The sequence below is a fragment of the Caretta caretta genome, chromosome 4, assembly GCF_965140235.1.
Source record: "Caretta caretta isolate rCarCar2 chromosome 4, rCarCar1.hap1, whole genome shotgun sequence".
In the NCBI taxonomy this organism is placed as follows: Eukaryota; Metazoa; Chordata; order Testudines; family Cheloniidae; genus Caretta; species Caretta caretta.
The window spans coordinates 27,186,409-27,201,766 of record NC_134209.1 but is presented as its reverse complement, the minus strand read 5'-3'; the positions used below and the strand labels follow the sequence as shown (position 1 = coordinate 27,201,766).

The 15,358-nt window shown below is 43.5% G+C and overlaps 1 protein-coding gene across 1 annotated transcript in view; it reads left to right on the top strand.

Annotated features, from left to right (window-relative positions):
* The window catches only part of RASGEF1B (RasGEF domain family member 1B), a 374,925-nt gene that overhangs the window by 55,364 nt on the left and 304,203 nt on the right, over window positions 1-15,358 (top strand). The window contains exon 2 of the mRNA XM_048847458.2: window positions 11,898-11,945. Within this exon, the coding sequence (XP_048703415.1) occupies window positions 11,898-11,945 (48 nt within the window). The remainder of the gene's footprint in view (window positions 1-11,897; window positions 11,946-15,358) is intronic.

The window sequence follows — 15,358 nt, the reverse complement described above, 5'->3', positions numbered from 1 at the left end:
GATGAAATAGTATTTTGATGAGTGATCAGTCTGCTGACAACAGAGCCTTATAATTGTGGATCCTAATGGTACTCTTTCGATATTAATTGCAGTGCTCCTCCAAGTTAGCAAAATTATTCCTTTTTAATACTCTGTTATAATATACTTAGGGCCCTACCAAATTCACACCATGAAAAACGCATCACGGACCATGAAATCTGATCTCCCCCTGTGAAATCTGGTCTTTTGTGTGCTTTTACCCCTATTCATACAGATTTCACCAGAGGGAGACCAGCATTTCTCAAATTGGGGGCTCTGACCCAAAAGGGAGTTGCGGGAGGGGGGGGTCACAAGATTATTTTAGGGGTGTCGCAGTATTTCCACCCTTACTTTTGCACTGCCTTCAGATCTGGGCGGCTAAAGAGCGGCAGTTGTTACCATGGTACCATGCCATCCTTACTTCTGCGTTGCTGCTGGCAGTGTCTCTGTTTTCAGAGTGGGGCTCCTGGCAGCAGCCGCTGCTCTCCAGCTGCCCAGCTCAGAAGGCAGTGCGCTGCCAGCAGCAGCACAGAAGTAGGGGTAGCAGCACCGCAACCCCCCCTACAATAACCTTGAGGACCTCCCCGCCCCCGCCCGCCCACAACTCCTTTATGGGTCAGGACCACTACAATTGCAACACCATGAAATTTCAGATTTCAATAGCTGAAATCATGTAATTTACGATTTAAAAAATCCTATGACTCTGAAATTGACCAAAATGGACCATGAATTTGGTAGGGCCCTAAATATACTAATTAACATTAAACTGTCATTTACCATAATTATATTTCCATGGCTTTATTTGGCTCTTTACATTATGTATTATTTCAATTAATATCTGCACCAATGTCCTTCCCATACTATCAATATGGACAGCATTTTAATACAACATTCACAATTCTCAAAAACACTCCTTAAAATCCTTGTTCAAACTGCTTATAACCAAAACCTAATGGCAACATAACCCTGGCTCGTGTCATGAGAAAGTGAGAGTCAACCATAACACTCTGTCTCCACCTTATCTTGGATTTTTCTCACACTAGCAACTTGAATTTCCCATACTCCCCTACATTTAGACCCCAAATCTAACTTCTACTTATTCCTTAAGTTAAATCATCTGAACTGTGAACTGAGGTGGAGAGCCTGGGCCTGATGGGCAAGGAGACCAGGAGCCAGAGAGGGAAATGGGGGGGCATAGTTGGGCTGCAGGATGGTGGACGCTGAGATCAGTGGAGGAGCAGGGGGAGGGGAAGGACTGAGATTGGCTGAACAAGGAGACTGGGACTAGGAGTTCATGTGGGAGGAATGGGGCAGCGGAAAGACCTCTGACAAGGAATTGGGGTTCAGGGAGAATACTAGGACTGGCTGGACAAAGAGAGTAGGGCAAGGAGCTGGGGAGGTGATGGGACAGAGTCTGAGACTGAGTGAGCAGCCCTGGGAGGGAGATTGGAACTGGGAGCCAGTGGGACACGGGGAGGGGAGAGACAGATTGGATGTGGGGAGCTGGCATTGGCTGGGCGAGGAGACTGGGGCCAGTGAGTTGGGACAGAAATGGGGGGACTGGGACTGGATGTAGGGATGGGGAGAGACTGGGATGGGTGGGGATTGGGATTTAGAGAGAGAGCCCAGGGAGGGAGATGAAGTCTGGTGGGGCAAAGAAACAGGGACTGGGATGAGAAGCCTGACAGATGGAGACTGAGACTGGTAGGTGAGAAGAATAGGACTGGCCAAGGAGCCAGTGGTGGGGAAGTGACAGGAGTGGGACATGAGCAAGTTGGAGTGGATAGGGCAGAAGGGGTTAAGCATGGGGGGAAATGACAGAAGTCTGTTCCCACTAGAACACACTCCCCTCGAGGTCCTGGAATGAAGCTCAAAATTCCTCAGTCTCACCAATCGTCTTGCTGTCAGTAGATAACTGTGAAACCCTCCAGCAAAGTGTGTTTGTGTGTGTGTGTCTCAAACTAACTTGATACTGTTTTTGAGGAGGCTAGAAATTTGGTTGATAAAGGTAATAATGCTGAAGTAATATACTCAGACTTCTCTAAGGCATTTGACTTGGTATGACCCAATATTTTGATTAAAAAACCGAGAACAATACAAAATCAACAAGCACACTTGAAAGGGATTAAAAACTGGATAGCAGGTCTCAAAATGTAATTGTAAATGGGGAATAGTCACTGAGCCGGTGTTTTTTTTGTGGGGTTCCATGGAGATTGGTTCTTGCCCTAGATTATTTTTAACCTCTTTATCAATGACCTGGAAGAAAACATAAGATCATTACTGATAAAGTCTGCATATGACACACAAATTGGGGGAGTGCTAAATAATGGAGAGGCCAGGTCATTGATACAAAGCAATGTGGATCGATTGGTAAATGAGGCACAAACAAGCAATGTATTCTAATATGGATACGTGTAAATGGATCCAACTAGGAACAAAAAATGTAGCCCATAGTTACTTTATCTCGGGTAGCAGTAACTCTGAAAAAGACTTGGCAGTCGTGAGGGTTGGTTAGTTGAACACGGGCTCCAAGAGTGAGACTTTGGCCAAAAGGGCTAACTTGGATGCACGAACAGGAATCTTGAATAGGAGTAGAGAGTTGGTATATCTCTGTGTTTGGCAGAGGGGTGAGCACTGTTGGAATATTGTGTTCAGTTTTGGTGCTCATGATTCAAGAAGGATGTTGATAAATTGGAGAGGATTCACAGAGGAGCCACAAGCATGATTAAAGGATTGGAAAGCATGACTTAAAATGACTGAATTCTTTGAGTCTATCTATGTAGTTTAACAAAGAGAAAGTTAATGGGTGACTTGATCACAGTCTGTAAGTACCTCTATGGGGAATAAATATTGGATAATGGGCTCTTCGGTCTAGCAGACAAAGGTGTAATATGATTTAGTGTCTGAAAGTTGAAGCTAGATTTATTCAGATTGGAAATAAGATATACATTTTTAACAGTGAAGGTAATTAACCATTGGAACAATTTACCAAGGGTAATGGTGGATTCTTCCTCACTGGCAATTTTTAAAATCAAGATTGGATGCTTTTTCTCAAAGATATGCTCTATTTCAAACAGGAATTATGTTGAGGAAGTTCTTTGGCCTGTGATGTACTGGAGGGCCAAATAGATGATTACAGTGGTCCCTTCTGGCCTTGGAATGAATGAATCTACGAATCTTACCCTTTGGCTATCTTAACTATTCAGATTATAAGATCTCAGGGCAGATGTTGTCTCACATTATGCATATGTAGTCCCTAGTAAAATGAGTCCTGGTCTCATTTGGGGTCTCTAGTCAGGGGTTCTCACAACAAAATTTTTGGTGGCCTCAGAGTATGGCCACCAACTCTTGCTGGTGGCCGCTCTGACAATTTTTCCTAGAACACTTGAATTAACTTTAGGAAAAACAAATAAATATGCACATATACATGTCCAAATCATTGTCATTTATTCATGTAGGGTGGTTTTTTTGCGGACTCAGTCATGTACAGTTGTCCCTATTCTTTATTGGACCTAAACAGAATAGAAACACAAATAAGGTGCTTTGCACATTCTTGTCTCTTTTTGTTGTTTCTTTTGCTTGTTGGTTGCTTTTTAAAAAAAGACTTGATAGCTAGTAAGTTTGCTGCTGCGAAAAGTAATATTTGTATGTTTGTTAATATCGCTTTTCACAGCCTCCCAGCTAGCTAGTAAGTCTGCTGTGAAAAGTGATATTAACAAACATCAATTTTCACAGCAAACTTACTCAGCCCTGGCAAACCAGGGGACAAACTAAGCCCTGGATGGGGAGGTCGGTAGGGAGGCAGCAGGGGCCAGAAGGGATGGATGGGTGGCTGGGGAAACAGCTGGGGCCAGGGGTGATGGGGGGGGGGGGCATGAGCCAAGGGCCGGCACCTGCTGCAGAGTGGCTAAGGTCCAGAGCCAGAACCCAAAGACCCATGACTGGATCCTGCCCCCCAGCTACCCAGACTGAAGCCTGAACCTCACTGCCCCCAGGAAGGTGGGGAACTCACTGGCTGCCAGTTCCTCTGGCATTTGTAGCTCCAGAGGGGGGCAGAGCTCAACCCCTGCTGGAGGCCCTGGGGGAGGCTCCACTGCTTTGCCGCCGACCTCCCGGTGCCCAGGAGGCTGTCATGCCCACAAGAAAAGCTCCTGGTGGCCACATCAGCCGCGGTGGCTGCATTGGAGAAATGCTGCTCTGGGTGCAACTGTGTAACACAAATAAGGAGATTGTTTGTTTGTTTGAACTCTGCAGTCCTTGTGTCATTTTAAAAATGCTTTGTCGTACAGCAATAACGTGTCTGTCTCACATTCAGGGAACAATTTTGGACCTTCCTTGCAATCAATTTAAAACCCATTCGTTCCTGTGGATGGTATGCACAGACTCCAATGACCAATGGATTAAACCTGGGCCTTATACCACAAAAATTGTGACTTGAAATTCAGTGATGGGGGGGAGGGGGATTATATTTTCATTACAAATTCTTCCTGATTTTTATTCTGCCAGAAGTCAAATAGATCACTGTATTCTCACCACTTAATTATTCTTATCAAGCAAAAATACTCTGCATTTGATTGGATTGGGATTCATCTGAATGAATTGCAGCCATCTGAAGTGTTGAACGTTTCCTGTTCAATGAGACGTCTCTGCTGTCTTGAGGCTGAGGAAGGAACACTCTGCAGCTGACATTTCAATAATTTAAAATACATTAAACGTTCGACAATACGGGAAAGGGGGCAGAGGGAGCAGGATTGCTATTTATGGTTATAGCTCAGGAAAAGGCAATACTTCCTCAAAGAGCGTCAAAAAGTGCAGTCATGCTCATTAGCCTGCATCCCCACTGTGCAAGCCGTCCTGCGGGGGAAGGGTGAGGTCACAAAAATGCAGAAAGAACAGCAGTGAGGATTCCTGCTACAATGGGAATACGTCTGGAGCACTTCCTTGTGTGGTGTTTTTTTTTTTTTGTGTATTGTGTCAGTGCCTCAGAGCCCCCATCCTGGGTCAGGACCAAATTGTGCTAGATAAGAACTAGAACTAGAACTAGATAAGTTAATGGAAGAGGGTTCAAAAAAGAACTAGGTACGTTCATGGAGGATAGGTCCATCAATAGCTATTCGCCAGGATGGGCGGGAATGCAGAGCCATGCTCTGAAGTTGTCCCTAACTTCTATTTGCCAGAAGCTGGGAATGGACAAAATGGGATGGATCACTTGATGATTACCTGTTCTGTTCATTTCCTCGGAAGCACCTGGCCAGTGTTGGAAGACAGGATACTGGGCTAGATGGACCTCTGGTCTGACCCAGTATGGCTGTTCTTATGTGCAAGGCACTGCTGTACAAACACAGAACAAAAAGATGGTTTCTGCCCCAAAGAGCTTACAGTTTCCTCCTTGATGGGCACATATCTCACAAATGCAGAAGTCCTGCAAGTCCAGAGCACACTTGAATTTACTATAGTCTTCCACTTTATGTCTAGCATTTATGTAGTAGTTTTATCTTCCAAGTATATCACAGACATTTTAATGACTAAATGATGCTGCCATGCTCCCGTGAGGTTGGCGAAGGCAGAAGTATTTTGTTTTTCACAATTTACTGATGAACAGTTGAGGCCAAGGGGTTAAACAGCTTGTGGAATGGCACAGAGGAATCCTAGAATCATAGAATATCAGGGTTGGAGGGACCTCAGGAGGTCATCTAGTCCAACCCCCTGCTCAGAGCAGGACCAATCCCCAACTAACAAGCTAACAGCAGAGCTGGGATTTGAAGTTGGAAGCTCCTAGCCTGTGTTCACTCTGCTAGCCTACTCTTTTCTATATGTCTGATGCTGGTGGGAAATTCCTTGATCTATGCCTTGCGCTGGGTGAACAACTGAGACTGTAGCAAGGAAGATTAATTCCAGAATGTTTTTCTCTCTTCCCCGCTGTACAACACACTATGGGCAATACCACTGGATACTCCCCCTGTTCTCCATCACTATTTGCTTTTAGGTTTACTAGCAAGTACATAATAAAATACCTGCTAACTAGAGAAGGACAATAGTGTATGGGCTTCTGTGGATCCAGCTGCAGAAGACACATCTCCAAGAGCATGCCTTTTGCTTTGCTTTGAGCCCAAATTCTGCCTTCTGAGATGCACGCGTAATTTCCATTCAAGTTGGTAGGAATTTCATGCACGTATCTGGTGCAAAAGTTGACCCTAAATAGCTGGGTGTGGGTAGGGAATTAAAATGTTCCATTAGAGAGAGCCCACAGCTCAATGAGGAGGCATGGTTTTGGTCCTCACTGTTCTTGTTGAGTTTTGAACTTTAATTAAACTCTCTCTGGGCTTTGGAAGCTCTTCATTGCTTAGGAAAGAAATTTTGATTGCTCGCTAGGCTTCCCTAGTGGCGCTCATGCCTCTTGTTGGAAACACGTGGGTTTGCGTAGGCCATGTAGTAAGTGCACAGGGCAACTTTGCTGCCGCATTTGGAAAAACTGTTCACTTTGTGGAAAGGATTTCTTCAGATGCTGGGAATCATTCTATAGGTGCTGGAGGCAGGGATGGGGTGGAGGCAAAGGTGGCTTTTTGGTGCCAGGAAGAGGCCTGCCCAGCCCCTGGCGTAAATTAGAACACACTGTAATTTACACTTTGTTCCCATGGTGCTCTGTAGGCCCTTGACCAGAGACTCTTGTAGTGCAAGGTACTCTGGTCAAGCTCCCAACTTAGCTCGTGTGCTGGAGATTGCAAGCAGGGATGGTGCAGGGTCCTCACACCAGCTCCACAGCAGCTGAGGGTGTGTGCGGGGCAGGGGTTTTCAGAGGGTCATTTCCACCTACTTAAAGGCCCTTTTATGTTGCCAGAGCAACGTGGTTTTTCCAGTATTCAGTAGACCCCAATCTCTTCCTACTGGCCCAGCTGATGTTGCTGAATTCTTTATGCCATGTATGGTAGAGATTAGGGGGGTGGACAAAGGCTAGCAGACTGACCATCAAGACTGAAGTGATGGGTGATGGGTGACAACGACCTCTGCCTGTCTTACAGAGGAGAGGGTGCATGTGTCCACCATTTCTGATGCAGGTGCACAGTCTGGAGGGTCTGATTTAGATGCCGCTGCTTTTCAGTCTTGGCTTCTTGTCCGTACCATGACTCTGACTGCAGCACAGCTGGGTAAGGAAGCCTAGGGTTTTTCAGCTGATGCGCTCTGAAACCTGCTGGGGGTCTGTGGCTCCCTCCTTCCCAATATTTCTGTACAGGAATCCATGGAAACTGATTTGATTCAACTTCCCGTAGCCCTCTTAGCTTTTTGCTCTTGCAGTTCCCTTCTATCTCGCTTTCTGGCTTCTCCATCAAATTCCAAATGTTCGCTTTCCTGTGCAACTGTGTTTGAGGCTTCCTAGGTAATATTCCATGCAGACTTTGTGATTTTGGAGAATACTAAGCATTAGTCTCCAGGACGTTAATTATCCATAAATGTGTGTGAATCCAGACTACATTAGTCTCCTACCTTAGACTTTTACATGCACTGAATTCATCATTAAATAATGCTGCACGAACAGCGCCTCCCAACCCTTTGCTCCCAAGTTATTCATAGATACAAGAGGTTGCATGCTTCAGCACGTGGCATGTTACAGAGAGGGATGTTTAGCAGCGATACAGGCAGTTCAACTCACTTGTAATTTATATGCCAGTGAAACTAAACTATTCAAATGCCTCCAGCCCTTGGTGTCCTATCTCTCAGGATGAGCTACTCTGTGAACCAATACAGGTTACTGAGGTTATCTTTATTAAAAATTAGACACATGCAACTCTACATTTCTGGTTGGTGAACATTCAGATTTTTTTAATCAGAATTATCAGATTTGGTATAATGGATACAGCATAATAAGCGACACACCTACATCTTGACTATTATCAGTATATTATTTACTCATGATAACTGTGCTTACTGAACATTCCTTTCAGTTAATTTTCTACTTAATTTTGAAGGTTGGACAGCCATAAATGGTAACTCTGTGGAACGCTGTCAAAATGTCTTCAAGGGCAGCCCTTTCACAAAGAGTAAATCAGTGATGGCACACGTTACTTCCAGTCTTCAGGAAATAATGTGGCAGCAGTACCATACATTACAGCTGCTTAAAATTTGTGAATCTTTTTACAAAAATGTATGCGAGAATTATTTGCCCTCATCTCCAAAAATTTCAATTTTCATGTACAATTTCAGGGGATTGAAAAATGTATTTGCAGGGAAGCATGTGGAAACCTGTAAGGCCATTTTTGCACTTGAGAATTTTGGAAAAGCTCTTAGAGCATGAGATGGCTGAAAGCTGCTTGGTCTAGGATATAATATAAGGCGAGGAATCAGGAGATTTTGAGTTCTATTCCCCCCTATGTCCCTTGTTGGAATTAATATTAGCAAGCCTATGGTGTATAGCACTTTACAAGCATTATTTAGTTGTGAAGTAAGTAAATATGATCAGTCTTATTTCACTGTGAGGAAGTGGAGGCTAAGAGGTTATATCACTAGGGTTCTGTCACAAGTCAAGCGTTTTAACCATGATTAAAATCCAGGTCTCCTGACTTATTATCCTATGTCTAATCCACCAGACCACAGCTCCCAGGCCTAGTAAATCACTTGATGGAAAATTTGCTCCTGTGTGCAGTGAATTAAGTGCATGGAGCCAAAGGGATCCTCCACTGACTGGCCTTAATACTATTATGGCAGGAATCACTGGAGCTGTTATATAGTCTTATGAGTTATATTTCTTAATTGACAAGCTCAGTTCATTGTTGGAAGAAATGCTGTGGTGTTAGTTTTATGATGCAGGATTTTTGCTGTCTGCCTTAACCAGAGTCAATTCTTGGGGCAGAGTTAATTCCTGGGAGCTGGTCATTGGTTTGATGATATTCCTGGAAAAAAGGATTGCCTATGTGCTGTTGTGACCACGTCTGTTCCAAGACTGGTGTATATAGTGTAATCAAACAAAGATGCATTAAGAATATATCCAGACTCCAAGCCATTTATTTCTCCATCCATGAAAAGTCAATCTGTGTGGCCTGACATCTGCTACTGCTTGGCAGAAAATAGACAACACTATACAGGTACACACTGTAGCAATTTATAAAGACTATTTAGTACATAAATTAAATCAATTTTCATTTTCCTTCAGTTTACAAAACTGCTCTGGTTTTATGGAATTTTTACTAACTCAAAAACCAGGGGCATTTCACTGGGGAAAAAAGTGTGTGATTAATATGTCATCCAGATCTAGTTAGGGCAGTTCCTGCTGCTTCCTTCCTCTCTAATTACTACATTGTTTCTGGTTAAATGAGGACTGAAATAGAGCTACTTGCAGTGTGCAAAGTTAAGCACTTGCAGAAGTTTTTGCAGGATTGGGGCCTATATAAGTAACACAGGTGGTAGAGGTCTGGGTTTTTTGGAGTGCCAGGTCCTGGATGCTGTCACTGTCAAATGCAAAGTCTTGTGTATCTGGAAAATAGGTGATGGCCAAAAATACTTAGCAGCTTTGGAATTGTTACAAGTTCTTGCACAAATGACCAGTGAGCTCATTACATAATCCAAAATGAGAAAGGAAAGGGTGTTCTTATATGTACATTTATATAGTATTGAAGGAAAGAATGACAACTGGTTTTGGAAAAAAAAAGTAATTATGAAAACGCCATCTCTCAACCACGCACACATACTTTTAAAGTTTTTGCCTAATTCTGTGGGGACAGTGTCACATCTTTTTCCAAATGCAGAAAATCTCAACAAAGGTGAAATTCAGTCTTGGGAGGTACGCACGTAACCTCCATTGAAGTCGGTGGACGTTGTAGGCTTGTACTTGGGCAGAGCTTGATCCTATGATAGTAACAGTCTAAAATTGTTACTATAGATTAGAGCAGTGGTTCTCAACCTTTCCAGACGACTATACTCCTTTTAGGAGTCAGATTTGTCTTGCGTACCCCCAAGTTTCACCTCACTTAGTAATGACTTGCTTACAAAATCAGACACAAAAATACAGAAGTGTCACAGTGAACTATTACTGAAAAATTGCTGACGTTCTCATTTTACCATATAATTATAAATCAGTTGGAATATAAATATTGCACTTACATGTCAGTGTTTAGTATATAGAGCAGTATAAACAAGTCATTGTCTGTATGCAATTTTAGTTTGTACTGACTTCGCTAGTGTTTTGTATGTAGTCTGTTGTAAAACTAGGCAAATATCTAGATGAGTTGATGTACCCCCTGGAAAAACTCTGCGTACCCCTGGTTGAGAGCCACTGGATTAGAGCATCAATGCTCTGAGCCCTTCTGTGGCTGTATTTTTTTTATTAAAGATTTTCTTTTATTACCGGTTGGTTCAATCAAGTCTGAAGAGACTTTGTTTTTGCAGGAGGTCCTCCAGGAGTAGCAAGAAGTGTAAACAATACACCTAGAACAGGAACTAATATTCAGCATGCCAGTCATGCCAGGTACTTCCTTCCTGCAGGAAGGCACAATGAAAATGAGGCTCAGACACCTTAATCTTAATAAAAACGAAGAACATGGAGACAGACTCCTTATTTCTTTACTGGCGCACCATTTGTTACAGCAGCATTTGCCAGGGCTATAAATACTTTACAACCAACTCTAAAATTTATTCCAATTAATGTGGGATCTTTTTCTTTTTCTTTTTCTTTTTTTAAAGTATAAAAGCCCAGCTGAGTGTTGGGGAATGTGGGGCTGGTGTATTTATACACATAAATTATTCCACAAAGATAGAGAGAACAAGATGGCACACACTGAGTAGCAAATAGCTCTGCAAGGCTCAGAGGCTGAAAACCAGACCCTGATCTTTCAAGTGGATTTGTATGTTTTTTTTGAGAATGTGCAGTGATGTTGCATGCAATGCGTCAGAGATTCCACTCTCCTGACGTTGCTTTTCCTTGCACCAGTGAAAGGGGTACAGATATTGTTTCCACTGCCTTGCCAGATCCTGATTTTCTGTTACTACTTGTTTCCTTAAAAGGAAATCTGAGAACAGTGTCAGTCACCTGAAAAATCATTTGGGGCTTCAAAGTGGGGCCTGTCACGATGGGCAAATATTGAGTATCTGACCCCATTGCAACAGCATGAGGATTGATGATGACCCTGGTCTCTCCACGCTTCCTCTGTGTTTAAATGTGGTACAGGCAGTAGGAGTGAAGATTTAGGCAAGAGACTTTAATCCACGAGAAGGGCTGATCCTGCAGCCCTTATGCAGGGAAAACATTACTTGATGTCTCTGAGAGAAATCCTGGGGAGTGGAACAAAGATTATGTGAAAGGGCTTTTATCTGTGCAGTGGTGGTGAGGGTCAGAGATGGGATGGGATAGAATCCACAACTACAGCTGGGCGGGCTGTCCGGGCAGCAGGGACATGGCCACTATGACGGGGCATTGAAGGGAGGAGACAGAGGAACTTAGGAAGTGACTCACTCCTACCCCAGTAGTTGTGTTGTGCATGAACCCACTGGCTACACTCCTTCCTCTTCCCAGGTTGCCCATGTCTTCCTCCGGTGTCAGGCACCTGCCATGGAGATATGGAAGCAGTGGATAGAGAATTCCTCTGGACGGGGACTGTGCTGGTTGTGCATAGTCATACACCACTTTCCAGCTGCCTTTGGGTTTTATACACCCACAGTGAGGCATTTCTGGATTTGGCCATCAGGTGAATGATGGCTGAATGAGGTCTTTGGCCAGATTTTCCAAAGCGCTAGCATCTAGCCGCTTTTATTAAGAACAGTGAGAGCTGCTGGGTTCTGAACACTTCTCATCATTGGGCCCATGATGTCTGAACCAGGTATGTGTTGGCCTCCTTTTCCCCTCTCCTTTACATTAGTCTTGATGCCCCTCTCTCTTTCTTTTTGTTTTGTAGTCCAGAAGTCAGTCCCGAATTGGCCTGAAGCAAAGCACCAAGCAGAAGGTATGTTCATTCTTTTGCTCAGTACTATGTCTGTCTTCTTCCTTAGTTTATAATGGCTGCATAGATTTCATGAGAAAAGAATTTCTGGTTTTCATGGCTACAGTTCCATGCCGCACAAAGATCCGTGGGGAAACAATGGAGAATTCTTTCAGCCAAGTAGATTTTATGGGGAGAAGCTGCTGGGGTTTAGGATCCCCCACACCCGCTGTTTCCCCATGATTAATGGCTATACCATTTAATCTCAAGAGCATTTCTGCAAAAATTAATGAAGAATGATTACCTCACACTGCCTAGTGCAGCAGCTCAATAGGTCACATGGAGTCGCACTGAAAAACGGAGCCCGGAAGAATTCTCTTGGAGCCTTTGATTTACTGAGTGTTCAGCTGTGATGCTGAGATGTAGTTTGTGGCCCTGTCACTCCTGACCAGTTACCAGTAACTAAGAGTTAACAGGAGTGTCCTATTGATCACATCTTGATCCCCACAGAATGAGCAAAATGAGTTGTGGGAGGTAGGATGCTGAATGGTTGGAAAAAGAGGAAGGACTATACTTGAGAGGGCTGAATGAAAAGGGGGTTTACTTGTTCCACAAAGTGGATGAGGCAGGTAGAAAGTGTGGTGTGCAGGGGGAGAGGGGTTGCCCTTCCTAGGTGATCAGGTTTATCAGTGTTCCAGCCTCTGCTTTGGGGAGCTGATAGGTTTGCTGAGGTCAGGAGCCAGATTCACTCTGTGTGTGTGTGTGTGTGTGTAAAAAGCACTCTCCTACACCTTCAGCAGCACCTGCCCTTGGAGAAACATGTATCCACGGGAGAAGCCAGGCAGCAAGGACCCAGTCCCTAGGGTTACACCGGACAGGAACAGCTCTCTTTGAAAACTGGGCTCGATCCGATCACCACCTTCTGAGGCTCCCTGGAAGATGTGGTGGAAGAGTGCAGGACGCAGTCAGAGTCAGGGCTGGCTCCAGGCACCAGCGTTCCAAGCAGGTTCTTGGGGCGGCACTGTGAAAGGGTCCGCAGTCCATGTGCCGTCAAGGTGGCAACCTCTTTCCTCAGGCTGCTGTGGTGGCAATTCGGCGGCAGCTTCTGTCTTCAGACGTCCTGCTTGGGGCGGCAAAAATGGTAGAGCCAGCCCTGGTCAGAGTGGTTCAACTCCCTGGTAGGCTGGTAGAACTGGGTGGGAAAACTTTTGCTTGGACCCAGGTGTTCAGTGTTGTAAATCTTCTTCTTCTTCTCCTCACCCCGATGCATCTTTAAACACACAGGGAGCAGTACAGCATTGCCATTCATTCCTGTTCATGGCTTGTTCCTCCATTAAGCCCTGCCTCATTTTGTCCCAAATACATTTTAAATATATACATTAAAAATAGTATTTCCAATATAAGTTTTGGGTTTTTTTTGGGGGGGGGGTTGGTCTGACTCTCTTAACGGTATCTTTTGTCGTTATTTATTTGTATTCCAGTAGTGCCTGAGGACCCCAAATGAGATCAGAGCACTCCAAAAAGTAATTTTCCCCTTTGCTGATACTCACACCTTCTTGTCAACTGTTGGAAATGGGTGATGTCCACCTTGATTGCATTGGCCTCGTGAGCCCTACAAAAGTCATTTTCCTCCTTTGATATTCACCCCTTCTTGTCAACTCTTGAGACTCGGCCACTTCCACCTTAATTGAATTAGCCTCTTTAGCACTGACACCCCCCCCCCCACTCGGTAAGGCAACTCCTGTCTTTTCATGTGCTGTGATATTTATACTGCTTTCTGTATTTTGCACTCCATGCATCCGATGAAGTGGGTTTTAGCCCACGAAAGCTTATGCCCAAATAAATTTGTTAGTCTCTCAGGTGCCTCAAGGACCCCTCATTGTTTTTGCTGATACAGACTAACATGGCTACCCCTCTGAAACAGTAAGAGATTTAACTCTTTGGAGCAGGGATTGTTTAAACAGGCAAGACAAAGGGTGGGAGTAAAGAAGTATCATTATCCCATTTTATACATGGAGAACTGAGGCCCAGAATCATTTCTGCATGTTCTGCACAATACTGATCCATTTTCATTTTTTAAAAAAGTAATTTTTAATCTGTAACATGCCAATAAAATGTGCACTGTACCCTATCAAGACAATAGAAAGAAACATCTATTTGCAAATGCCATTTTGCTCTAGTAAACTGATGTGCAATATTGCTGGGACCATATTTATTTTTCCAAGTTTTATTGTTACCATCAGGATATGAATTGTTTTGTTTTATTGATTTAATATATTCAGAGATACATGTATTGGAAAGTCACTAGCTAAGACATTTGTCTCTGGAACTTGACTGATTTGTTGTGATATTGATTCTGCATTCCATTTTCCTTCTGTAAAATCAGATCCAATCTGACCTTGTCTCAATCTTGATTCCCACACAGTGAACAGAGCTCTGTTTTTAAATCAGATTTTAGGTAGGGGGCAATTGTACTCATTTTGGTTCAAGCACAAGCTTACTGATGTGTGGTTCAAGGCTTTACAAAAGCTGCTAATCTAAGCATGGCATGTTATAGAAAAAGCAGAGGAACAAGATGGCCAAGATTTTAAGAAGTTTTGATCTCTGATCTTCCCTCCAGCTTTACTTTAATCCTATCAAGTGTATTCCAGCTGTATATTGGGAAGCTTGAAAAGATCTATTCCGAACAAATTTTATTAGATGCTCTGTTATTTCCAAACTAGATGTCTTGGCAGGGTGGAGGTGGAGGGTGAGGGTGGGGGTGGGAGTTGGGGGTAAAGTGTACAACAGATACATGTGGTTAAAAAACAGAACCTCCACTCTGAACCCATGTGAATTTGTGGTCTGGATTTGATTTCGTATCATAACTCACTAGTGTGGTATTGGTTCTGACTGAGTAGGAATCTGTCTTCTGGTCTTTTTCAGCTATAACCATAATCTAGCAACTCTGGGCTGGATCCTTTTTTGGTGTAAAATGGCATAACACCCCTGAAGTCCAATATACATGAGCTGAGGCTCTGTCCAAATATCCTCACCAAAGTCTGCTGAGTGTGGATAATGTCACAAGAATAGCTGATCTAATAAGATTTCTGCAAATAAACTTGGAAGTTCATCTTGCAAGATTTTAGCCTTGCCAAACCTGAACCCAAACTCAAGATCATGTTTGGCTTCAGACCACAAAACCTAACCCTAATCTGTATCAAAAACTGGATTGAAAAAACACCACCTTGAACTATGAAAGGGAGAATTGATTGGAATAAAACCTACTTGGGAAGAGTGGGGCCTATACCTGAAGAAGGACACAGAAATTCAGTCAGGTGCTCTGAACAACCCAGCTCACAAATATTATTAGTTTATATTTAATTTAGCTGATGCCCTAGACCTGTAATTCAAAGACAGTTTGCAGGCTGATTAATTTTCTTCACACTTAGTAGCAC